Source organism: Hippichthys cyanospilos, chromosome 2, assembly GCF_059441005.1.
Source record: "Hippichthys cyanospilos isolate Australia breed blue-spotted pipefish chromosome 2, RoL_Hcya_1.0, whole genome shotgun sequence".
Taxonomy (NCBI): domain Eukaryota; kingdom Metazoa; phylum Chordata; class Actinopteri; order Syngnathiformes; family Syngnathidae; genus Hippichthys; species Hippichthys cyanospilos.
This window is the reverse complement of record NC_142370.1, coordinates 29,189,832-29,214,924: the sequence shown is the minus strand read 5'-3', so window position 1 is coordinate 29,214,924 and position 25,093 is coordinate 29,189,832. Positions and strand designations below refer to the sequence as shown.

General features: G+C 42.4%; 3 protein-coding genes across 4 annotated transcripts in view; 1 reads left to right on the top strand and 2 right to left on the bottom strand.

The window, feature by feature from the left end:
* Positions 1–15,919, bottom strand: part of ift122 (intraflagellar transport 122 homolog (Chlamydomonas)) — a 23,838-nt gene extending 7,919 nt beyond the window's left edge. The window contains exons 1-20 of the mRNA XM_088405274.1: positions 15,555–15,919; positions 14,231–14,297; positions 13,490–13,574; positions 13,335–13,413; positions 13,146–13,222; positions 13,003–13,069; positions 12,774–12,920; positions 11,775–11,850; positions 10,260–10,451; positions 9,789–9,927; positions 8,001–8,203; positions 7,265–7,402; positions 6,343–6,507; positions 5,780–5,977; positions 5,450–5,590; positions 5,122–5,175; positions 4,388–4,549; positions 3,348–3,514; positions 2,352–2,523; positions 858–960 (exon numbers count right to left, since the gene is read on the bottom strand). Of these exons, the coding sequence (XP_088261400.1) occupies positions 858–960; positions 2,352–2,523; positions 3,348–3,514; positions 4,388–4,549; positions 5,122–5,175; positions 5,450–5,590; positions 5,780–5,977; positions 6,343–6,507; positions 7,265–7,402; positions 8,001–8,203; positions 9,789–9,927; positions 10,260–10,451; positions 11,775–11,850; positions 12,774–12,920; positions 13,003–13,069; positions 13,146–13,222; positions 13,335–13,413; positions 13,490–13,574; positions 14,231–14,297; positions 15,555–15,598 (2,476 nt within the window). The 5' untranslated portion in view covers positions 15,599–15,919. The remainder of the gene's footprint in view (positions 1–857; positions 961–2,351; positions 2,524–3,347; positions 3,515–4,387; positions 4,550–5,121; positions 5,176–5,449; positions 5,591–5,779; positions 5,978–6,342; positions 6,508–7,264; positions 7,403–8,000; positions 8,204–9,788; positions 9,928–10,259; positions 10,452–11,774; positions 11,851–12,773; positions 12,921–13,002; positions 13,070–13,145; positions 13,223–13,334; positions 13,414–13,489; positions 13,575–14,230; positions 14,298–15,554) is intronic.
* On the top strand, positions 15,576–19,014 carry mbd4 (methyl-CpG binding domain protein 4). Of its 2 annotated transcripts, XM_088405291.1 has the most exons (8): positions 15,576–15,850; positions 16,781–16,928; positions 17,011–17,576; positions 17,660–17,725; positions 17,804–17,938; positions 18,023–18,172; positions 18,572–18,675; positions 18,757–19,014. In XM_088405291.1, the coding sequence occupies exons 2-8, from the start codon at positions 16,816–16,818 to the stop codon at positions 18,829–18,831; spliced, it is 1,209 nt and encodes a 402-aa protein (XP_088261417.1). In that variant the 5' UTR covers positions 15,576–15,850; positions 16,781–16,815; the 3' UTR covers positions 18,832–19,014. The 2 variants fall into 2 exon arrangements, with proteins under 2 accessions (XP_088261417.1, XP_088261410.1); XM_088405284.1 differs by having other exon boundaries at positions 18,572–19,014.
* creld1b (CRELD disulfide isomerase 1b) lies at positions 18,844–25,093 on the bottom strand. The gene is made up of 11 exons (XM_088405302.1): positions 24,889–25,093; positions 23,551–23,671; positions 23,397–23,479; positions 22,736–22,846; positions 22,189–22,280; positions 21,938–22,117; positions 21,371–21,466; positions 21,210–21,293; positions 20,913–21,008; positions 20,091–20,231; positions 18,844–20,022 (listed from the first exon to the last, which is right to left on the bottom strand). Exons 2-11 carry the CDS (start codon positions 23,665–23,667, stop codon positions 19,802–19,804), a joined length of 1,221 nt encoding a protein of 406 aa, XP_088261428.1. The 5' UTR covers positions 23,668–23,671; positions 24,889–25,093; the 3' UTR covers positions 18,844–19,801.

Genomic DNA, 25,093 nt, shown 5'->3' with positions numbered 1-25,093 from the left:
TGAGGGTGCGCCTTATAGTGCGGACAATACGGTAGGTAGTGTATTGATTATTATGTCATGTAAGGTTACATGGCGATGACAGAATAAAGAGGGGTCGTTGTTTCCCCAAGAAGCTGATAATTACAACAGCAAAAGTCCATGTTTGCAAAGACATCACAATCCGGCAAGCAAATGAAGCACACTGGCTTCATCCCCTCTCGACATCCACAGAATTCCAAACACAAAAAGTTAGCAAAAATCTTAGCAAAAAAATTATGCAAAAAATCAAAGTAATTTGATGCAACCGAACATGGTATCAAACAGATAGTTTTGGATCGGATCAACAATGTGAATGAAAACGTAAAAAAAATCATGAGGTCATTCAAAAATACGCTCAGTCTCAATTAAATGTCAAAAAATAGCGCCTCACTTCCTTACATGCAAAATCAAGAAAATGCAAAGTAAAAGAAAGCCAGCATGCTCCCAAACAATCAGACCTGCTGAGGCATCCACTGCGACAGATATTTCACAGAGCAGGAAGATGATGTATAGGAGGAAATGTGCCTGCTGAGATCACAATTTGCAATCTAGGAGCTGATTACAAGTATGCGTACGGTTGGTAGTCATCATGATCATCATCAAAGCTGCTTCGGAGGCCCGCTGATGAGACGCATGCGTGCATGTCGCTCAGCTAGCATCAAGCACAGCTGACTTGTGCTCAGTTTCACCAAAGAAGATCATCTTCTCTTGTGGATGAGCAGCATTTTTTTTTTTTTTTAAATCCATGAAAACTGTCCAGAGTAGAAATTGGCCTCCACCTGAGTGGAACTGGACCAGATATTCACATTTACACTGCATGAGGAGAGGCACCAACTCACCTTTTTGCGCCTCCTCGAATCGATCGTTCTCAGCAAGCCATTGAGCATAGGGCACAAAGACGTCATTTTTAAACTGGGGATGCTTCTCTGCCAGGGAGAAGGCCTGAGAAGAAAAAAAAAAAGCACATTTTCTTGATGATACTTTGACAAGCGGACACAAGACACACACACAACAGCCCCAGTCAAAAATAGCGGGACCAAGTCACAAGTGGCTACGAATGAAGCGTGTAAAGGGAGTGGATTTCACGCTCAATTAGGAGGGGAACTGCACCACTTGGACTATTTGAATGATTCAGACTAATTAATGTAAACACCTTCCAAGGAAACATTTATTACTAAAAGCTTGTTGTCCAATGGTGTGCTGGTCTAAGGCTGTGAGTACAAGTATACAGTACTCGTTGGTCTGCCCGATTAAGGATAGAAAAACAGTTCCGCAGATGGTTCGTTCCCTCGATCTTCTCACCAAATATTAAAAGGGATGTCCCTACCCAATTTTTTTGCATCATAGTCTGAGTAAGCTGATTATGAGGATCCGCTGATCCCATACCTCGACAATGAATTGAGGAGGCAAAAAAAACATTATGACAGGGAGAGAGAGCATGTGTGAATGAGAGTGAGTGTTCTGCACACAACAGCAGAGTAATGTCATGGCTATAGTTCATGTAGTTGCTAATCTTATGCTAAAAACCCAGTACATATAACGTACAATAACATAGAATAAAACAGGTCAGAGACAGACCAATTTACTTTGAGCTAGAAAGCAAGAAAAGGGAACAAAGATAGAACGTCATTTTATTTTGAAAGCATAAGTAATTGCTATTGTCTTGGTGGATTGGTTCATGAAAATGTAAACATGCAAATATATCATAAATATGATAATAAATCCATTTATTCGATGAACAAGTCTGTATGTACATTTAGATATGTATTTGATGATTTGAGACTATTTCCTTGGTTTTTAGTTGTTTTTTTTTTAATAACTTAAACATAATGGTAATTGCCTGACCGGAACTCGGCATCGTCAGATCCTTAAAAACAAAGAGTGTGATCCGAACATTCCTGGGACCTAAAAAAAATGACTGTAAAGTCCAAATGATGTTATCGGGCCAGATTTTGAACCACTTGCTCTGGACATCACCGATTAAATGATTTGTTTCAGAAAGAAAGCTTTCCATCTTATCTGGGCAGTAAGCGCACATTGTGGAATGTGACTGGAAGCACAACTGGAAGCTGGAAGATGATACCCAAATCGTCATGCAAGAACATTTTTTGTTTTGTATTTCTAATCCTAACTTGGGCTAGAGGGCCATCTTTTGCAGCGGCTTATTAGATCACGAGGCTTATGTTATTCACATTCAGCTTATTTTTCAAGCGCAAACGTTTAACATTGCGCACGTGTTCCGGTGAGGTCACACTATCCCATGTGAGTGACAGGCAAAGAAGGATTTATACATGCACCGATGAGCTGAGCAGGTGAGAAGAAAAGTGTCAGACCTCGTCCCAATGCTGGGTTTCCACATGTAACTGCACAAGGGCCTGTAAGTCCCCCATCTTGGAGTAAGTCTCCGAGGCATAACCGTGGTGCTTCAGCTTCTTAAAATAGAAAGCGCATTTTGCCAGCGGTTCTCGCTCAGCCTTGTCCAGCTTACGAGCCAAGTCGATCAGCCTGGGTGGAAGGAGAAAGCAAAAGCAGGGGGATGCGCTTACACACCATCATTGAAGGCCTCCAAAAAATGAGTGGGATCACCGGCTGGCGATGATGACCAGTGGCTAGGCCTACACATAAAAATAAACACACCCATTTGCAACGCTCCGCATGGAGCGAAAGCTCGTGGAAAGATTCATCCAGATTAAAAAAGCTAACTTGGCTAAAGCAATAACAAGCTTTTGAAAAAAAAAAAGCTCGATTCTAAGAAAGGAGGTGGGGATGAATAATAAAATGTGTAGCTCTATTTCAACAAGGCCTATTGTTATATTGTGATTCACACTTCTATATTGGCCAGCCACTTGAGTGATAAATAGCTTTACATATATTACACAAGGTGTATATTGGCCTGTAAATAGATGTGACGCTCCCAGCTGACAGTTGGGTGCCAAAGCAGATCACTTGGCTTGAAAGTTTGCAGCCATGTTCGTCTTGACTCACAATATTATGAGTGCAAACTGTAAAGCATTGTCTTGATGAAAAAGTTTGTCAGGTGATGCCAAAGACATTCGCTCAAGCCTGGAGTGAGCTGACACTGATTCATGGGCGAAACATTTTTGTTTTTGTTTGGTTTTCTAAAAAATGATGCCAAACTAAAGGTCACCTTGAGTCATTTAGATCCCATATGCTATCATTTTTGGGAGCATTTATTTTTGGGGGGTGAAAAAGATGGTGTACAGCACAAAATTGCTGCGGCATTCATCATGTCATCAGGACCGCATGGAGCTGGGTGTAAGCGTTTGACAATGTGTTTTGTGCAATGCTAAGTCTGAAAATATACCTACATGTCTACCCAGCCATGCTCTCCCAAAACATCGATGGCTTTGAGATTCTCTCCGGCTGATATGTACATCTCTGCCGCTGCCTGGGGTTCCTTGCTGCTCTTAGCCCAGTCAGCCTGCTTGGCCATCAGAATGCGAGACGTCTTTGGGTCTGCTGCCCCAACATAGTCCTGCAACGTGTAAATAAACATTGGGCTGTATGACAGGTGTCACCTCAAGGCCCAAGCGCTTCCTTTAAACTTCCTGTAAAAAGGAATACCTTGATATTTTGAAAGAATTGTTTTGATATCTTTTTAACGGTAACTTGAATGATAATTGAACTGTTATCATTGACTTCTATTGCATCCATTTGTTCTGTATGTGTAAAATATAATGAAACATAAAGAAGTGGATTTCATTGCATTGAACATATTGTGGAAAAGAAAAGTTAAGGTTGGACTTCCCTTTTATGCTTAAGCATGTCAATTAAGACATGAAATGCAAGGATATTGGCATCATTTAGGTGTTTTCACGGTATTAGACCATAGAATTTACAAGAAAGTAAAGATGGTATATGTAATCAAAAATGTTGGTGTTTGCTGACAAATGCCTAAAACTCTTGAGTGTCAGGTCAGAGACATTAGGCGGCCGGAGTTCGCCCTCTTCCCGCATGCATCCTTACTATAACATACTGTGCAGCCTCAGGGAGCAGATGGCCACACGGCCACATAAATATACAGCAGCTACATCAAAAGCCCATCAGAGTATCTGACACACAAGCAAGTCATCATCCGCTTGGCCAAAACAAAAGTGCAGCTGATGATCAAAGTCTTCACATGCACCTTGACAGAAAAAAAGCAGCAACTTGTTTTTCCAACTCCAAAGAATTCTTGCACGAGCAGATGCTCTTTTTGGAGGTTAGCTTGGAGTTAGGTAAGGAACGCAATGAGCTTGCCATATGCTGATAGCAGGTTTATGAGGAGACCACTTGCCGTGAAGAAGGCTTGAAGAAAGCAAAACGGGGCAGTGACATCAATTTGCAGGTTTGTCACTGGCATGCTCACCTTGGCGTAGTCGAACATGCGCAGGTCAGTGTACATGCCCAAAGCTTTGGGCTCCTGGCCTGTGCGCTTGTAGAGCTTAGCCGCCTCGTGGAATTTTCCCTGATAGGCGTAGATGTCGGCCAGGAACAAGTCGTCGTCGTTCTCGCCCCTCTTTTTCCTTGCCTACCAATCAGACAAAATCCGCCAGATCAGTCAGTCAGATGCCGATCAGATGATTTGCTTGGTAAAAACCAAATATAAACACATTTGTGCTCAATTATGAATGAACAAATTCTATAGCATCTTATCCTTGTTTTTAATAATCGACATCTTTTTTAGTTAAATATAAACTGGAACAGGAACAGCAACCGTGTCAGGCTGTCAGTATCAAAGACTGAAGCGTCATTTACATCTTTTAAACTGCTTCAGAAAACTAATCTGACTGCTCGCTGCAGAACTCGAGTGCTGCTAGATAGCAGCTAACTTATCCTAGGCGCTGCTGTAAAGCCTGACAATAAAATGTCAGCATAAGCAAGTATGGCAGATGGTGTCAGTTGAGAACAAACTATTGCAAGCATCGCATTGATGTCCTTTGCACACACATACTTGATTCAACGTTTTGAATGAATTGCAAAAACAATTCTTCAGTCGCTGCCAACTTCATGCACGTCATGAATTTGATGGTGCTTCCTCACTGTTTCTGTTTCATTCACTCAACTCTGGCAAAAACACAGTACAGGACGTGTGTCTTTTACCTCAATACTGTTGATGAGCTCGAGGTAGCGCAGGTCTTGTATTCTAATGAAGGCCTGGAAAAGATACAAAAGAGTGAAATGCATGCTGTCACACTCATAAATTTTTTTTTGATTCAAACACTAAACGGACACATTGCTTATATGAGTGTTTCTCAGACTGGGGTTCAGGAATCCGTGGGGGTCTAACAGCACGTTTGAGCTCGCTCACATTTTTCGTATCGATGTACAGGTGAGGCAAGGCCACCACTGTTTTATTGTTCCCAGCTGTGCTCTTTTAGCACGCCAGCGAGCAAACATGGATTGAAAACTGACTTTAGTGTTAACTTGCCTTCTTAGCAATGTCAAAATCAAGGCCCTCCAGCGCTTCAGTGGCCAAATCCCTCCAATCACTGTCTGTAACCCCTAAACAGGCGATCTGGTGGGCCTCCTTAAACATCTTCCTCTCCAGGTACTGGTACATAGGTGCAGACTGGGAGGAGATGAGAGGAAAAGTAAACGCTAAACATTAGCAGCATGCGAAGAAGATTCACATGGTGGTTCTTAATAGATTGCTGGTCAAGTAAAGATTATTTTTCAATAATTGGTAAATTTATCACATACAGTAAAAATGTAAAATTGTATTGACTGTCTGCTATCACTGCCAGACTGCCACACCCACCTGAGGGACCTCCACAGCAGACATGGAATAGACATGGAGGCAGAAGATTTTGGAGCCGTTAAAGCCCACCATGAAGCCTTGCATCTTCTGCTGGTGTACGGGGAAGTTGCTAGCCTTGATGTTAAGGTAGCCGTTGCCAGAGAAGCACAGCATCACCTCACACTGGGTGTTCCAGGCCACACTGTTGGCATTAGGCTCCTACACAGAAAGCAACACAAACAAAAGCTTGTTTACTTATCAACAATGACACATACAGGTGATGTAAAGTCAGCCTATCCCTGTTCAAATGCCAAAGAGATAAATCATTGCTACCATTAATGGGAACAGTTACAGTAACTGTAGAAGTTACATGACCAAAAAATGAAAGCCTGACAATAGTGAGAGCAATTAAAAAAAAAAAAAAAAACTCTTCTGCCAGGTCGGGTTTTTGAAAGGGGCCGTGTCAAATGCTTTAGCTAAATAAATAAAGGTTTAACAAATAAAGATGCATATTTTGGATCCCATACAGCTCCACTCCACATCATGCTGAAATACGTCAGGCTGCTGAGGCGTTTCTTACTTACCTGAAAAAGAAGTTCTTTGCTGAGAATGTCATAGACCAGCAGAGTATTGTGCTCGTCCACCACAGCCAGCTTTTTTCGTGAGGCGCTCATGTCCAGGCATCGCACTGACGTTGACAACTTCAGCAGCGTGATTGGAAATGGGTTGTCCACAAAAATCTTTAGAATCTACAGGAAAAACCGTTCCATGACTTTTCAATTTCAATCATCAATTTCAATCATTTTCTGTGCATTTTCCAGATGGAAATTGTTGAAATGCACAACAAGTAAAACTACAAAAATCAAAAGACAATAGTCAAAAAGGCTAAACCAAGTTGCATTGGCCACATCAACTTGTGGACTTTGATCAGGAATAGAAACTTACATGCTTTGGGGTCCCCTTTTTTCATGGTGGGCCATATAGAACCACACTCCCTTCCCAAATGTTTGACAAAAACGCCATTTTAAGTATGGACAAAATATTTTCTTTTAATAAATAGTATTTTTCATAATACAGTCATTTTCAAAACATGGATAATACATCCACTATGTACTACAAAACAACGAGAGGAACTTTTTGAAAAGTTATCCAAAAGTTGAAAATTAAAATGGCTTAAAATCTCAATCGTCCAGAATGACTGGTGAAAATTGAGATTTTATTTTGTGGCCATATTGGCCATCCCCTGAACGATTGCAAGGTTCGTGATCATTCACTGATTGTCTACTCCACACTCACCAGAATGGGACTGTGACCTTGATAGTTCCTAAAAAAAGTTCACTAATAATGCGATCACAGCAACAGTGTCGGCAATCACACCTCACTCTCGACTCCCGTTGAGTAAAATATCTTTACAAGATGTTTGATGTCACAAATGCCCTTACACAAGCATATGATCCAAGTACTGGCGCTCTGTCTTGCTTTTTTCAAAGAGGAGGAAATACTCACAGCTCCATTTTTTAAGCCCACCAGAAGGCCTTCTCGGCCCGGCGGCCCGCCAATGACTTTGATGTAACGAATGAGCGACTCCATCAGCCATTCTTTTTCTTTGACGCTGGAGAAGGACAGACACTGAAGCCTCTTCTCCTGTAAAACACACCAGTGTGAAGTGATTCACTTGATATCATCTCACAGCCTGTAAATCACCTGCCTTATTTCCTTTAAACCTCTTTTGGGAGGGAGGTATTCATCAACACCTAACAAATCTTGGCCGACTGATCTTTTATTCAAACAAGAGTACAAACAGGACACTGTAAAGATAAACAAAGATTTGCTTTGACGTGGAGGCCCACATCCCAAACGAGCGGAGCCCATTTGGAGTGCCTGAATGATCAAACGAGAGCGAGCATGCGTGTTTCAGGAAGACCCGAATGATTTAAACGCATGTAAGCTATGTGTGGTGGCGGCTTCTCCTACGCAGCAGTCTGTCAAACACACATAGACAGACAAGAAACAGAGGCACGCGCTCCATCTGCTTCATGTCGTCCTTTGCCTTCGCTCATGGCTTAATTTTTGGATTTCAAGAGTGTTAAGAGGGCCTGCAGAACATTTGCAGACCACATGGAAACATTAGGGAAACACCCCCTGCGGCTGAGAGATTTTTTTGAAAACTTGCTCTTGCAAAAAAAAAAAGCCTGCCACTCAAGAAGTACATCTATAAAAGAGGTTGCGTAGCTCTTCGAACCTGACACAGAACGATGTGACTGGAGCAGACCACCAGCAAGTTGCATTCAAACTTTTTGCAGATTTTCTCTTTGATGCGGTATCGCATGTCCGAAGAGTCGTCGGAGAAAAGCTCGTAGATGATGATCTTTTCAGGTAGCTGGATGGCCAGGCGGTTTTTGTAGATGGCGATTTTCTTCACCAGCTCACCACACTTAATCCTCACTGAAGAAGAAAAAGAACAGAGTGAGAGAGAGAATTTGGAGCTGTGTCCAGACGAGTGTCCTCTAATATGTCACCTCACTGCTTTTTTCACATGAAATGATGAAATGCATTACCAGAAGAGCTGAAACACTCCAGGGCAATGTCTCCATTTTAAAAACAGGGGAAAATGCACATTGATAAGTGCTCCCTTGAATATTAGTAATAATATGAAATAGTAATAAATAGCAACTGTAATAACATCTAGAAACAGTTAAAATATTAAATAAAACTATTGGCCTGAATTTCAGCTAGTTAAGGATAAATTAAGTTAGTGATGGTGTTAACGATGACGGGAAAGAGAAGAAAATGCAAAACTAAAAGCAACCAAGTCATTAAAAAGTTAAAAACCCAAGTAAACCTTTTCTTACTCCATTTTCTAGAGCCACTTATCCTCACAAGGGTCGCAGGCTTGCAGGCGCCTATTCCAGCTGACTTCAAGCAGTAGGCGGGGGACGCCCTGAACTAGTCCCTGAACTGTGAGGCAGGCGTGCAAACCACTGCTCCACCCTCTTTTCATACTATTTCACTTTATTTTTGTCTTTCAATTTTCTTGCTATCTTCAAACCCAAAGACTAAGTGGCCAGATTCTATCTTGCATCATGGTTGATAGAGTGCTATTCAACCAGAGCCAAAATAAAGGCTCACAAATTCTGATTTACTACGATTCAGAATCAAAATACACTGTCCAAATCAATATTTCAATTTATAAGACAATAAATGAAATCAACTTCTTCCTGTCGTGTAACAAGAAGGGACGGCAACATAATGACAAACATCAATGGAGTGCTGCAAAGGCCAACTTCATAATAAGACACCAAATAATACATGGATGTAATTGCAATGATCATAGTAGGCTTTGATTTTGAACTTGACCTTCACAGAATGCTGGTTGCTACCAGCAAGCTTTACTCTTCCTCATGACTCCCGTTTTAATTGCCATCATGTAACGTCTACTCAAATCAACACACTGCAATTAAAAAAGTCATATTCAATAGGTACTTGAGGTCGCTAAGAAACCAACAGTTAATTAGGCTGTCGTTGTTCGATACGGCACAAGTCTCCATTATTAAAGCTAGCCGCTAATGACTTGGTGCATTCAAAAGCATTGGGACATTTCCAACTGACTGTTAAAAAAACTTTTTCAACTGCTTTCAATCTATAAAAGCTGACTTATTTGCAGAAGGAGGATTGGGTGAAATTATTTGATATTTTTCTTAAAAAAATACATGTTCCATCAAGTCACTTGTGTTTCCAATATCTAACCAAAAAAACAACATCCAACCCTATTTTCAACATTCTTTCTATTGCAAAGAACCACTGGATGTACAAGCCTATCCAAAATCCCACACCGTGACATCTATGGTTGTATAATGCAAACCCATAAAACTGTTAGACATAAATAGAATGAAGACATAATTTCCCAGCATTTTAACAGAAGAGTTACTTTTATATCCCCTCATATTTTACACCAGTACAAGAAGCGAGCGCATGAGTCATAAAGCTGACAGTAAGAAGAACAAGTTTGGCTTCTGGAGTAAAATTGCACCTTTTGCTTCTGTGATGAGGTGCTGGACAATAACATCAGTCATATTATCTCGATAAGCATAGCGATCCTTGTAGAGGCCGTGAACGGTGCTGAAGTTGAGTTGGTAGCAGGCGATAGTCCCGTCTTGGCAGCCCATCACCTACGCAAGAAACAACAATGTAGCAGTGCATCTCATTAACACCTCCAAGAAAAGAGCGCCACAGTGTTCTCGTGGCTGGAACAGTCACAGTAAAATTAAAAAAAAAGAAAAAAAGAAAAGAAACTTGCAGCACTCACTCCCCATCGCTTACGGCTAAATATATCCCAAAGCAATCTGTAAAGGTGTTGGTATATAATCAAACCACTGTCTTGGGATGGATCTAAAACAGTTTAGAACATTGTTGGCACTCTGACTCTCACACAATCTCACCTGTCTCTCATTTATACACGTTGAATTTGCAGTTAGCAATTGACCAGTGGGAGGAAGCTCACCATCAAATTGGAGTCAGGTTTGACCCGGCAGGTGCACACCCTGGAATTCTGCTCGCCAATAACACCCAGGCGCACGCCATCTTTGGTGTAGAGGGACGCCTGCTTGTCCGAGCCGCCCATCACGATGTACTCGCCCTTGGAGAAGTAACTGACGCAGCACGGGTCGTAGGAAAGCGGCCTGTCCTTTCCGATCTGATGCACACAACGAGAGACAGGCGCGACACTTGAAATGACAGCCATTTTTATTTGTGGCCGGCGTTTGCTGTTCAAAGACGCCGCCGCATTAAATTGTCCTTTTAAGAGTCACTTGAACAAACAAGAAGAAGAAAAAAAAAAGCGAGCTCGATGGACAAAAATAATAAAGTGTTCAAAGACCATGTGCACAGGCAGCTCCGTATTCATTACACACCTCTGCACATCTGTTTCTCGTCTCTGTGGGAAAAAAACAGCCTGACAACCCACAGATGATTCTTATTCACTGCACACAATTCTTTGCTTTGTAATCAAAACTGAGTGTTCCGTGAAAGTAATATAAATAAGTAGGCCAACGACGAGAGTATGAGCCTGTAGCGTAGAGGCGGACCAAGGAACAGTACATAGTTGTGTTCAATGACCGTGCTGCCCACAGGGAGTTGAGGAGGGGGGCGAGACAGTGAGGGGCCCTGAAAACAGAGCAGGGCCAGCTCAAATGCACCCCAGCTAATCCATTTCCACAGGTAACTATGGCTGTCACATGCAAGTATTTTTAGAAACAATAATTCTATTGATCGAATGATGTTGTAATTTACTTTTTCTTTATTTCATTAAAAAACGATTTGACACTTTTGTGTTACTTAGCATTGTTTAGTGATATTACCAGGAAATACTGAATTGTAGAGACAGCACTTTTTTAAAATAAAAATGAAGCAAAAGAATTTTTTGTTTTTTTTATATCGGGGTAAAGCCAAATGAAAACAGGTCATAATTTTTATCAGTGTTAAACTTATAGTAATTGGTAAACAAGTAGGACTGTTGCCACTAAATAGCTTTATAAATGATTATTCTATTGACTAAGCCATCAAGTAACCTAGTAAAACATAATAAAGTCTAAGACAAAACCATATTTTCCGGATTTAGTTTATTTACTAATTATTGTTATTAGTTTGGTATTATTTAGTGATTAAAAATCAACAACTAAGCAATAACCTAGAAGTGGGATTGATGAAATACTCACCAACTTTTTCAAAACCGGTTCGGTCACCCTTTCCCCAAATTAGACGGAATTCTTTGCAAATTCTTATTATCAATAAACACAAAGGATAATCAGTCTAATTTCATGAGGGATTACAGAAATCACAATGATCACAGCTGAGATTCTGAAATTAGAGGATTTGGAACATTTTAAGTTAATAATGATCAAAACAATTACTCGATTTTGAAAATATTTGTAGATTAATTTGCTTAACAACTAGTTGTCGATTAATCTGTGAATTTAGACAGTTCTTAACTAACTTTCAACTCTTGTTCGGTACTCACCTGCTTTCCACTGAGTTGATAAAAGGAAAGCTTCTGACCCCAGTCGGCCACGGCCAGAATGTCATGTTGCTCATCCCTGCCAGAAAGAAAAAAAACGTTAGCAGAAGAAACCCTCCACTACACTTTTTTGATGATGCAGGTGAACAGTCACCATATAATCTTCAAAACAATTTATGGTAGAGCGGAGCCCGTGGGCCTGCTCTAAAAATAGCTCACCATTAATCATACATTGTTATTTCCTAGTTAGATTGTAGAAGTGATTATTAGAAAATGCAAACATGGAAAGATTTCTAGAATTCAAGTGTTTCTGGTTGATGCTTGTCTATTTTCTATCTCGTTAAATGGCAGTTAATTTATTGAGTGAAATGTTTTTCCAAAGATGAACATCATTCACATTATTAATCAATATAATTACTTAGTTTTTTAACAACAAATATTATCATTTCTTAATACTAAACGGATCATCTGAGCAAATTTGCTATGCAAACTAAAGATAAGCAAATGATTGAAATGTTATCAGGATTTCAGTCCCCATCCTTTGAAAATAGCTCGTCCAAAGATTCATGACTTTCTGCTGTCACCTAGCGGCCCTTGATGGAATCTTCCCGAAATGATCTCGAATTTTCGGCAGTCGCTCATTGGAGCCGGTTTTGCATCGCACTCGCTCATTGAAAAACAATTACCGAGAGAGCAGCAGAGAAAAAAACAAAACAAATGGATCGACAAGAACTTGAAATGAGTGCCAAAATAAAACCAAATCACTCTGCCAGCTCCTCTTCAATTGGAGGCGTGAGTATGTCACACTTCCAGCACAACCCAAAAGAACATTTTCAAATTCGGGGTGCCTTGCCGCAATGCATTCTGTGGTCCCCGCCAATCATCACATAAACAATGAATGCATTTGATGTTAGAATGCTACGCCCCTCTAAATGCGGTGTGAAAAGGGCTTTAGGTGTGACTCCATTTGAAAGTCTGCAATTCAACACAAAGGATCCTAACTTGGAGGGGTTCCACGCGATGGACCAGACCGGAGAGGAGGAGCCTCCTGAGCGGTCTATCTTGACCTTTTCCTCGCCGTTCTTGTTGCGAATGCTCACCACTCCATTCATCATACCAAGGGCAAGGTATTGCCCATCGTTTGTCCACCTGATGTGACACAAAGCGGCGAAACGCTTCAGTGGAGAGGTGCTTTATTCCAATTCAATGACGGAAGGCGGCGTTCACTCACCCACAACATGTTATTTTGCTGCTCACTTTGTGCTTGTTCACAGACTTTTGCTCTGGTGACCAAAGGCCTGCAACAATAAGTAAGTATAGTGAGGCTCTACAAAAATTCCAACGTCACTAACTGAGATCCCATTTGGCACTGACCAAAGTCACCCGAGGAACACGATGCAAGTTGGTGAGTAACTGGGTTGTAGGCAACACACTGGATTGAGTCGTAGTGTCTACATTGCAAAAGACATGAAAGTTGCAAAGTCATTTTAAAACCAGCATTGGAAAGGTCAAACTGTCATCATCTCTTATTTTGCCCTTAAGTGGTATCATAATTACACTTACGTGTACTTTAAAATACCCTCGAGTTTAGATGTCCAGATGATGATGCTTTTGTCTGCTGAACCAGAGGCAAATCTTTTACCTGCAGAAAAATAATGCACTTAGCAAGACAAGGGGAGAAGAAAAAAAACAAAGCACAAAAGGAAAAAGTTTATTACCGTCCTTGGCGTAGGCAACGCAGTAGACTACATCTTTGTGTCCTTTTAAAGGTTGAATAATAGTTCCATCTGATGTGTCATACACCTACAACACATTTGCCATTGCATTGCTCAGAAGTCACACAGCAAGTAGGCCCGGATGTACTATTTATGTACTATGTATGTACTATTAAATAAAAATAAAATTACACAGACATCTTTTTCATGTTTACATACAAGACATTGATGTGCTATGATGAAAAGTCCTCTGTTGTGAAACATTTCCGTCTGCAAACGTGATTTCATTATATTCTAATGTATATGACAACATATCTACCAAATTATGCACAAGTCAGAAATCTGTACAAAATATATTGTCCTGAGTTCAGAAACTGAAATGAACAGGAAGCCAGTGCACAGACAACTTATGATGTGTGTGATTTGCATTCTACAGGTCCATTTTTAAAATAGCATGAAATAATGAGTAGTGTTTGTTTGATTCGATAGAGTTGTTTTATGTGAAGGTGAATATTTAGACAGTATGTTAAGCAACACCTTATTTGGGCATGGATAAAAAAAGTTAAAAAAAATCTGATCCAGATAAAAGCCTTACTTTTTTTCCCCAGCTATCTAGAGGCAAGTCATATGAAGCCCACTGATGGGAAAATGATAATAATCAAGATGCCAGGACACAAAACAATGAATGACCATTTTGAGCTCAGCATGTGATAAGATGACACAAAATGGAAACACAAATCTTACCAGGACGTGAAGGCCTGCTGCCACTACCAGTTGGCTGCCATCTGGCTTGAAGGCAAGGTCATAAACACTGCAAAGAAACAGTCGGACCAAAACATCAGACCCAAATCAAAACTTTGTTTCTAAAATGCAAGAAATAAAAACAATGGAAATAACAACGTGACTTGATGATTATTGATGAATATTTGAAGTTGTATTTTTAAAACCCATTACTACCCATTGACAGTAATTAACATCAAATCATAACTTGCCAGGGCTATCCTTAGGGGACTGGTAACTGTTGTTGTGCTCCTAAAATGCCACACTGTAGCAGACTATGAAAAATTATCATCTTGAAATCACACTGATGGTGTGGCAGTACATGTGCCTGGTTTGAATGCAGGTGCCATTTGCCCGCACTAGTCCAGCAAGTGAACTAACTTTTGCCCTGTAGCAGGGACGCATGTGAGAATATGACGTGAAATATCAATTTGGTGAGGCCTGCAGGTGAGCTGGGGCTGATCACTTCAGTTTTGGATTAGAAGCAAGGTACAACTTAGATAACCGGCATCCAGCCAACCACTCACAATCACACCTCTGGGCAACATGATTTTGGAGTCTTGAAAAAGATAAAAAGTATGTTTTTGGAATGTGTGATAGGAAATCTGAATTATCAGCGAGAAGAAGAAAAAACAGCATTCTCGTGTGGCTTTTCTACTGGTACAAGCTCCATCAAGGATCTGGACAGTGCGACATTAACAGCATTCCTTCATTTTGGAGAACAAAAGAATGCAGGTAAATGCAGGCTTGCAAACTTTACATGAAAACATTAAATAAAACGCATTTCCATGCGCTCCATCTGAACAGCTCAGGAGAGTCAGTTTCAATGTCGCAATAAGTTTTTAAATGACCTGATGAGAGTATCAGGTCATGACATCCACGAGCAGAATCTTAGCTGATGCACCGTCTTCGCTTATGGGCTGGACTTCATTTTGGAAAAGGAGTCAGAAAACATTGCTTTCGCATTGAGAGGCCGGATCTGGCCCGCGTGCCTTACATTAGCAAAGAGGCTACCATGTTAGCCTTCTAATGTTAGCATTGAGTGGACATCTTATCGTGTCAAAAACAAAACACAAAATGTATGCGTTGTACGTAGCATTCCCGGGTAGTCAACAATTGTGATTGGAGCGAGTTACTTTATGCGGTTTGACAGTGCCAGTCGCATTGCGCTGTGCTAACTCGCTGAGCCAGTTGACTTAGCAGCGGTTGGCATAGCAACCGCTGTTGCTAGCCCCATCCCGCCTGATAGTGACCATGACGCAAACACTACGCAAGGACGCTCACTCACCAATGCTGACGTGTTGTTTCTTTCCACAACAGGACGGCTCTCATTTCTTGACAGGTTCCAGCTCGAATTGGGATTAACAGGCTGTTTCCCTGCTCACTCGCTCATGTTGGCTTCTCCTGTCATGACTCGCTGGGGGCGCGCAGACGCAGACTCACTTCCTGGTTTCTGCTTCCACTTCCTGCTTGCAGCTTGATGGCGACGTCATAGCCACCCTTAGCTAAGCTAAACGGGATCTCGCATTGGTTCGAATCAAACCACACGACGCTGCTGCTGACAGGCCCGCGGCGTCAACAAAAGTAAGTTCAATTGAAACCGATTAGTTTTTAAGCGTACATCATGGTGAAGTAAGGGATCCTGTCAATTTGAGCGACACAACAACCGCGAAATCCGAAGACTCTTCTTCGTCCGTCATTCTACTCTAAGGGATAATATAATGCCCCCAGTGGTGACAGAGAGGTACCCCAATTCCACTTGCGACCGCAACTTGTCAGTGCGCCACTGCGCATGCGTAATAGACGAACTCCATTTTGCCCTCTATTATACAGTATATCCTTAATAGCCGCTTCAAGATTAGCACGATCATTGTACAAACTCGTAATTATAGTTTTGCAACAGTTGAGATACTGTGCCAAACTAGTCGCCTCACATTTTTAGAGGAACTTTTAGACCAGTGGCAACAGCAACGTAACAAGCATCCCGCCAACAGTGGAATTTTCTCACAAAAATACACAGAAAAAAAACAATACTGAATTCACTCAAATTATTTTCAATAAAATCATCTGAGTGCAGATGTACATCTTAAAGTAGATTTATACATCCATACTTTCTAAAATTATCTGGATCAAGATGGTTTTATTTTGTGTAATCGCATGATCAAATAAAATTGAGTAATATCAGACAAAAAAAATACTTCAGTTGGTTTGCTCTATAACAAATGCATTCACCATGAAACAACTGGAGTTAATGGCTAATGTACTTATATAGTTAATGGTTAATATACTTTATCAATTCTACTGCTTTTCTCACCAATATTGTTTGATACACTAACATATGTGACCCTCGGTCCCCAGGCAATTTATATTATTATGATGGAATGTTCCTGTAATTATAATGAAAAGAATTACAATGATTTTCCAGTGTGGAATATTTCCAAAATTGCCACAGTAGCGTTGATTCTCAATGAAATTTTGCTGAAATGAAATGAAAATGTCCCACTTTTTTGCAAGCTTGACTGGGAAGTATTGTTGGCGTTGGAAGACACATGGATTTGTGTGCATGCGGCCAGCATCCCAAAATGCCACCTGGTTGGACCAGAGAGGTTCGGCAGCGGCGAACGGGCAAGACGGCGGGAAAACTAGATGTGTACATCTGCAGGTAATCCCATCAACAGTCTTGTCTGTCATAGCCATGCGCTGTCCAACTCAGCATACGTCGTTTGTGTGTTTGTGTTTTGAAGTCCCCAAGGGCAGACTTTTCGATCGAGAGCTTCTCTGCGAGCGTACCTTGTGAAAAATGCTCAAGACATCGACATCAACCGCTTCGATTTTACAGCAACCTTGCTGCATTGCCTTTCTGTTGGAGACGAACGGCGGCACGTTCCGCAAGACGCATCCCAAATACTGGCTCCACCTGTGTGGGAAGAGCAGAGGAACTTTGAGAGCCATACGACTCCCAAACAGGCAGCAGTGGCTCATGCAGATGTCACACTGTGCAAGGACACTCGCAGGTTGGACTCGCTTAGAGCGAGGTCTCCGAAACGGACATGTGACAGGCATCCAGACGTGGACATTGGCTACGGAGGCCAAGTTGAAGAGCCAACTGAAAGAGTGTCTGAGCAGGAACAAAAAGTCGTCCTCCATGCCGGGCATCCAGACGTGGACGTCAGTGAGGGAGGCCAATATGAGGAGCCATCTGACAGCGAGCCTGATCAGAAACACGATGTTGTCCTCCATGCACAGCGGGAGGAGCTCCGGTCTGACATGACTGTTGAAATCGGCGCCAAAGTGGCAGAGTCCAAGAATAGTAAGAATCCATGAAGACTTTTTGTCAAATGGACAAACCTTTCCACTCCTGCTAACACAGCACCTGCGTTGTCGCACCAACAGAGTCCAAGAATCGTGAAGACAAACTGAAAAGGAGCCCTTACTTCAGTAGGAAACCCCTGGCAGAAAGTAATGTTTGATTTGAATCACTCACTTTGTATAAATGATGGCAGCTTTTTGAACAAATGTCATCCCTAACATGTGAAGGTCCAGCTCCACCTCGAAGGAAGGCCTTCAAGAAGTGGACGCCTCCTCGTTCGCCTTTCAACCTTGTCCAAGAAATCCTTTTCCATAATGCTTGGAAACTGCTGGTGGCTACCATATTTCTCAACAAGACAAGTGGTAAGCTTCAGCACAATACACAAACAAGTTTTCTTTTTTTTTTTAATTGTATAGTTGGAAACATGCCGTTTGTTAATGCTGCAGGTAAGACGGCCATTCCGCTCCTCTGGAAATTCTTTGAGCTCTACCCGTCAGCAGAGGTGGCCCGTAAAGCAGACCGCAAGGTCATGTCAGAACTCCTCAGGCCGCTCGGCCTCTTTGAGCTTCGGGCCAAAATCATTATCAGATTCTCGGGTGAGTCTCATTCCCCATTTGTCTACGTTGACCAAGATTGCGGCAAAGCATTGCATCTCAAATGTTATCTTGCATACTTTTAAACAGTGTACCTTAATCAAATAAATCAATCCTGTGCTTTAATATAGAAATATTTTCTTATGTTTAAGCGCAATGTTAATGTTTACAGTGTGCCTGAGGTGATAGAAACTTAGTATAATATTAAATTACAAATGAACCAAATTTTCAGCCACCGAAAATTGTTAAAAAAAGTTCCAAGACAATTAAAACAAACAATAGGTGTGAAAACAGATGTTGTTGTGAGGCAAAAACCAACGGATTCTGTCTGTATCAAGTAGCGTAGATGTAGGTGCTGATTTTGCAAGTGAAAATTCAACACTGCCTCATTGGCGTTTTCAGATGAATACATGAGCAAAGCGTGGCGTTACCCCATTGAGTTGCACGGCATCGGCAAATACGGCAACGATTCCTATAGGATCTTCTGCGTGGATGAATGGAGACAGGTAAGCTCTCATTTCAGTTTGACTCCAATTATATTTGTCAAACAAGTGCTTGTAGGAAGGATCTTGTCCGTTTTGTTGAAGGTGACGCCTGACGATCACATGTTGAACAAATATCACACCTGGCTGCGGGAAAACCAGGAGGCGCTTGGAATCTGAAGACCAAAGGCATTTGCTCATCAAAGGGCATTTTTTAATACAAAAAGTGTTGTTGGAGTGGGACTCAAAGTTCATTTTTTTAACACGTCCGTTGTCACAGATGCTTGATGTGTCCAATTAGAGAAAGAAGGGCACTTTGTTGATAAGCCCACTTTACTCAACCAATAAATGTCAACAAAACCAGATACTTTTCTCTTGCGTGTATTGAAAAGTCGAGAAGTGAAGGATCAAAACATTTGGTGGTGCAAAACAAAGCTGGACAAGGAGCTTGTCGGTGACCAATCACATCAGCCAGAAGCACGCGTGCTAAGGGACGACTTGGAAATGTCAAAAGTGTGTACAGTGCCCCAGATGTGACATGGGGAACAGTTGATCAATTTTGGCCAGAATATCAATGCAACATGCACACCAAGCGAACATTTAGCGCACCTTAGCGTTTTGCCAGGAGGTGTGCTACATTTGTCTAGCGGACTTCCCAGGAAGAAGCTCATTATATAATTGACCTTTGGGACAAACTTGGCCACAATTTGTCATCTCTTCCTGCTTAAATAAAAGTGACTCTTAGTCTACTAATAATTAAAAGCAAAAAATAAATAAATAAATAGCTTTCATCCTTGCAGTAAGCACATTGTTGTGCATTCCAATCGGCCGCAACGTCTTCCATGCCAAAGACGAGGATAAATATATTTCATTTCCTACCGTGCGTTTCATTTACTTGTCATGCATCATTCCTGAAAAGCTCTAAAGAGCTCCTGCTTGTCCTGACAATCATCATGGCAACACCAGAAAGAGTGAACATGAAAATATGGATAGAGAGGGGAAAAAAATAAAGGGAGGGAGTCCAGTGGATGACTGGAACAATCAGCAGTGACGGTGCCCTCAAACCAACAGCGTCCAGGTCGGCGTCCTTTCAAATGAGGGCAGCGTTACCTGCATGCGGATGCCACAGCGAAAGCCTTGTAGGCCTGTCTTATCGGCCCTTGAGGAACCCGTCCAACATGTAGTCGCCCTTCTCAGTCAGCCAGTAGCCGGCCATGGCGGCCACGCCCCCGATGAAAATGGCCGTGAAAACCATGTCACCTTTGGCCGCCAGCGTGGCCAGGGCGCAGATGACGACGCCGAAGAACATCTGCTGCAGAACCAGGACCTCGTCGTCCGTCATGTCGTCAAACAGGCCCTTCTCCGGACCGGCTGTCAAGCCACAAATAAATGTCATTGCGGCGGCAGGAAAAGCGAGGCGCGTTAGGTTTGTGACGTACCGGGGGGCTTGTTCTCTACGCAGATGCTGTCCCTCCGGATAAAGCCGTCGGCGCAGTCGCAGTGGAAGGAGCCCACCTCGTTGATGCAAGCCTCGTTAAGGCCCGGGCACGGCATGGCGCCCTCGCTGCATTCGTCCACATCTGACAAAGCAAGCCACACACTGTGCCTCACCAAAAACATACATATGACAGGGGCAGTTTACAGAACGAGGAGGAGACGAAGGCCGAAAAAGCACCTTGGACGGCCGAGCATTCCTTCCGTATGGACTGAAGATGGTGATAATAACAATTTGGACAATTGTATAAGATACTGGGCTGAGAAGAACCTGGTAGATCTGAGGAGACTAAACAGCCCAGGATCCTGATTTTTGTACACTTGCTAACCTCTTTTTATAAAGACTAACAAAATTGGTATCTCATCCGAGTTTTTATCGCTAATCCTTAGCAAAAAGAAGAACATGCTTCTTAGGTAAGTGCATAATTTTTTTAATGATCAAAAAGGTCAAAACTGATACCAAGGGGGTATTTACAACAAGTTATGTCACAAACATGAGAGTGATGCTCCTTTGCTCTGTTTTTAACCCGCTAGCTAGCTAGCGCGGCTGGGTAAAAATGTTAAAAAAAAATAAAAAATGAATGCAGATCTATGCCTGAAGTTGCATTTCTTTACAGAAATGCAAAGACCAACTAAATGGGATCATTTTCTGTGGTAGTTGACAGTGATTCTATGTCATAAACAGACGTGAATGACAGCCAGGTTGAAAGTACGCTGCAAATCATAAGCAAAACACCATTTATCAAGCAGGCAAATCAAATGCTTACCAAGACACTTGGCTCCTTTCAGCTTGTAACCTCGCGCGCATTTCTTGCAGCGGGCAGGGCCACTGCCCATGCAGCCAACGCATGCCTGGTCGCAACCTGGAAAACACACAGCCAACACCGGCATTCATATAGACATAACTCCCACATCAGGGCTTTCCAAGTCAACAAAAGTGGGGATGCTGTCAAGTATTAAAAAAAAAAAGACTACTGTAATCCAATCTTCTCTTCTACATGGTCACAAATAGACATTTTGTTTGTTTATCTCTCCAACCCGCCACCAACCAGACCCGGGTCTACCTCTGCAGTCGTAAGAGCCGTCCGTGTTGTGACAGTACGTGTTGGAAGGACACCGCGAGAGCTCCGTGCCGCATTCGTCCACATCTGAAGTGACACAGGAACGTGGCGGGTTAACACAGACTCGTCGGTGTCACCCGGTCAGCAAACGCGAGCCCACTCACCCACGCACTTGTTGTCATGAAGCATCCAGCCCGCTTTGCAGTCCAGGCATTTGTAGTCCTGCGGCCCCCAGCATTTCTTGCACGAGTGGAAGCAGGCTACGGAAGACGGGGGACACAATGCACCAGAGTTTATCACAACAACTTTTCAAATGCTTAGCTTGCTTCAAATCGCCACTTCCGCTAGTGTGCTTGATAGTTCCACGACAATTCTTTTCGGGGAACTTGGGAGTTAGGAATGACTACCCCCCCCCCCCCCCCCCCCCCCCCACACACACACACACACACACACACCTGCATTCCTCAGTGAGACCACACCCCCTAAAAATGTATAAAAACTGGATGTGGAAGAGGTGAAACTTGACCACTTCTGCCGAGGAAGTGGTAGCATCCCGTGTACTTATTTCCACTCCTCCCATCTGGATTAAATCAATTGTTTCAACTATGTCGTGGTACATGCGATCATTCAACAAAAACAAACACGCGAAGAACTACTTTGACGCGGGAAATGTATCTAGGCTCCTTTAAATGTCACCAGACTTGCACAGAATGAAAGTGGAAAGCAAGCACCTGCGCAGGCTCCGGCGGAAGCATTGGCGCTCGTGTCAACATAGTAGCCGTCGGCGCAGTCCTGGCAGAGCGGGCCGGCATATCCGGGATCGCACACGCATTCGCCATCGCCTAGCCGAGTGCCCTCGCCCTCGCAGCGACCCTGACCGCCGCACACGCCACCGGGGCCTGACGGGCACGCTGTTGGGATAATACAAGCGTTAGTGCCCAGGCATCACTTTTTAATGGAAGAAACAGAGTCGGCCAGTGACCTTTGCAGTCGGGTCCAAAGTGTCCGCGAGGGCAGCACAGTCTCAACTGCTCGATGCACAGCCACTCTAACAGGTCGGGCGCCTCCCGCTGCCTGCAAGGTTGAGATTTTATGTATATATGAGTTTTGGGTTCATGACAAAAATAAACATTTTCAACAGAGATGTTTTGGGATTTGAGAATTTCTAAGCATTTCTACTAATACAGTCTGTTTATTGAGGCGGCAATGGTTAGCTTATCTGCCTCACAGTTCAGGGGTCTGGGGTTCAATTCAAGCACACCGCAGCCTTCCTTGGTTGAGTTTGCATGTTCTACCCATGCCCGTGTGGGTTCCTTTGGGCAATGTGTATTGGATGCTTCAAAGACAGCGACCCAAGTGAGGATAAGTGGCTAGAGACAATGGATGGATGAATGGATGTAGCGTATCTTTGAGGCCGCTTGTAATGCAAGGGGGCTGCGTAGCATTAAGGAGACAGAAGTTTTTTTGTTTTTTTTTTCCCCAAGATTTGTCCCTTGCAAGCTATTTGAAAGCCATGATTCTGTGGTTACCTGTGGAACCACCAGGTCTCCACCTGGTCTTCGATCTGCTCCAACAAGCGGTTGCATTCAAAGTCGGCCTTGTCACACGCGCCCTCCACAATTTCAAGGAGACGAGTTTCACTGCAACAGCAAGTCAGCGGCTCAGAACTCAAATCAGCTTCACCTTTTTTCACGTCAAGCATTCGCTTTGGACATCAAGACATCTCTAGTTTGTATATCAGCAAAAAATGCACTTTTAAGTTATTCCAACTTGCTTCTGCCTTTTTGAGCACAGAATTGTGACAGCGTGACAAAAAAATCAGATATGGATGGGTTTTATGACCGTATACCCTGATGGTGCCCTGGGTCTCATTTGAAAAAAAAAAAATCTGATAATTCACAATGTTATTAAAAGATCAGCTCCAGAACACATTGGGGGAAAAAATCTGAATTTGGTCACTTCAGGCTGCTTTGTGAAGCCAAAGATGCTTAAAAACATTTTTTTGACGATTGCAATATACAGTAAGAGTCTATAGAAACGCCTTCAAGTTCAATACTTTCTTTTGCCATTGTTGTAAATGAATCCTGAAGTCACCCAGACTTTGTGGCAAAAATCATGGAAACTATCCAGAAAAAGTGGTGTTGGGCCTTTCCTTGTTTGTATTTTGAAACTTTGTAAGCAGCGACTGACCTGCTTGCATACTTGGCCAACTTGTCTTCCTCCCAGGCAGTGTTTCCTCCCCCAAAATTCTTGTTGGCCGTTTTCTCCAAGCCCTTGAAAAAGAAGACCACCGATGAGCAGGAGGTAGCCACGAGCACCAAATTCGCCAATGCCGCGGCGGTACCTTGATGAAACTCTCGGCCAGTTTCTGGCAGGTGTGGCACGGTGACGCGTGGACCGGAACAAGCCACAGCTCCGACGCAAGAAGTAGAGTGGGCAGGAGTGGCCAAGCCCGCCGCATGATGCTTTCAAGAACATACGCACACACACACACACACACACACATCACACATAGAAACTCGTAATTCACAGTGGATAAGATGGCATCCCAGCAAATGTGCACATCTATCATGTGATGTGCTAACTTTCAAAAAGGAAAGAAAAACATCACATAACCCAGAAAATAATAGAGATTTTTTTTTTTTTTTTTACCAAGTACATCCTGAAATAATAAAAATAATACAAATGTGGTCTCTGTTCACAAAATAATGTGAAATGAGGACAAGTGAGGATAAGGTTTTACATTGTAACTGTTGTCATGAAAATGGCCTTATCTGGTTTGAAAAAAAAATTGCAAATTTTTATTTGCACATTTTTAATAAATGTTAATACATCTTCTTGATAAACACGAACAACACAGTGAAGGTATTACAATAAGTAATATCAGACTTATTCTATTCAATATGTTTTGGTCTTACAGGTTAGCTTTCTGGCGAAATAAAGGCAACCCATGAACACTCCATACACAACAACTTATTGAAAAAAAAATGTACCAAAGTGTGTGTGTGTGTGTATGTAGTGTAAACATGTGTCAGTAAGTGATAAGTGATAAATGAGATAACAAACAAACGTGTTTGGTCAAGTGATGCTTTGCAAACTTGTGGAATTATCTAAACACTATATTATGTATGTTTTAAAAAGCCTTAAAAATTAAGTGGGTTTTTTTTTCCTTAAAAGGAAGCATTTTCCTTTTGCAAATTACATTCTATAACATTCAATTGCGATATCTATCTGAATTCTACTATTTTTTTCAGCTCTTATTGCTACAAATAAGCCGGTTGAAGGTTGAAGTTTTCTTATCATTTTCGTCCTTACGAGCGTGACGACTTCGATTGTCGATGCTTTGACTTTGTAGAGGGAAACCCGTTTATTTCTGTCACTTTGTAGGTCCCTGCATGGTCCAAGGGTAAAATATTTTTATCCCCAATAGCACTAGCAGCAGTATTTTCCTAAAGCTCTCATCATCTTGGCTTGGGGTGTGAGTCAGCACAGCATCAGCACCCAAGATCGAAGCTCAGATGAGATTATCTTGTAGGACCGGATCCCTGCTGCCTTGCGCATATTTTATTTGATTTCTTTTGTGAGGGCACGAAAGACACTTAATGGGCCGCCGTTGTCCCGAGATCCTATTTGAAGCAGGGTCAGGTGGCTAACAGCTAGCTGCGGCTGCAGCGGTTCTTACCTCGACGAGTCCAAGTCTGAACACCTTCTCGTCCCGGTGAGGTCCTTCCGTGTTGCTCAGGAAAAAGGCCTAAAGTCATATTCTGGGAAAAGGCCCGGTGAAACGCGCTCGCTCAGCAGCCATTGGTGTAAACTTAGACTTGGCTGAGCTATGCAATGTGAATTAACGCCAGGCACTTGCTTGTGGTCGCTTTCTGCGTCACTAA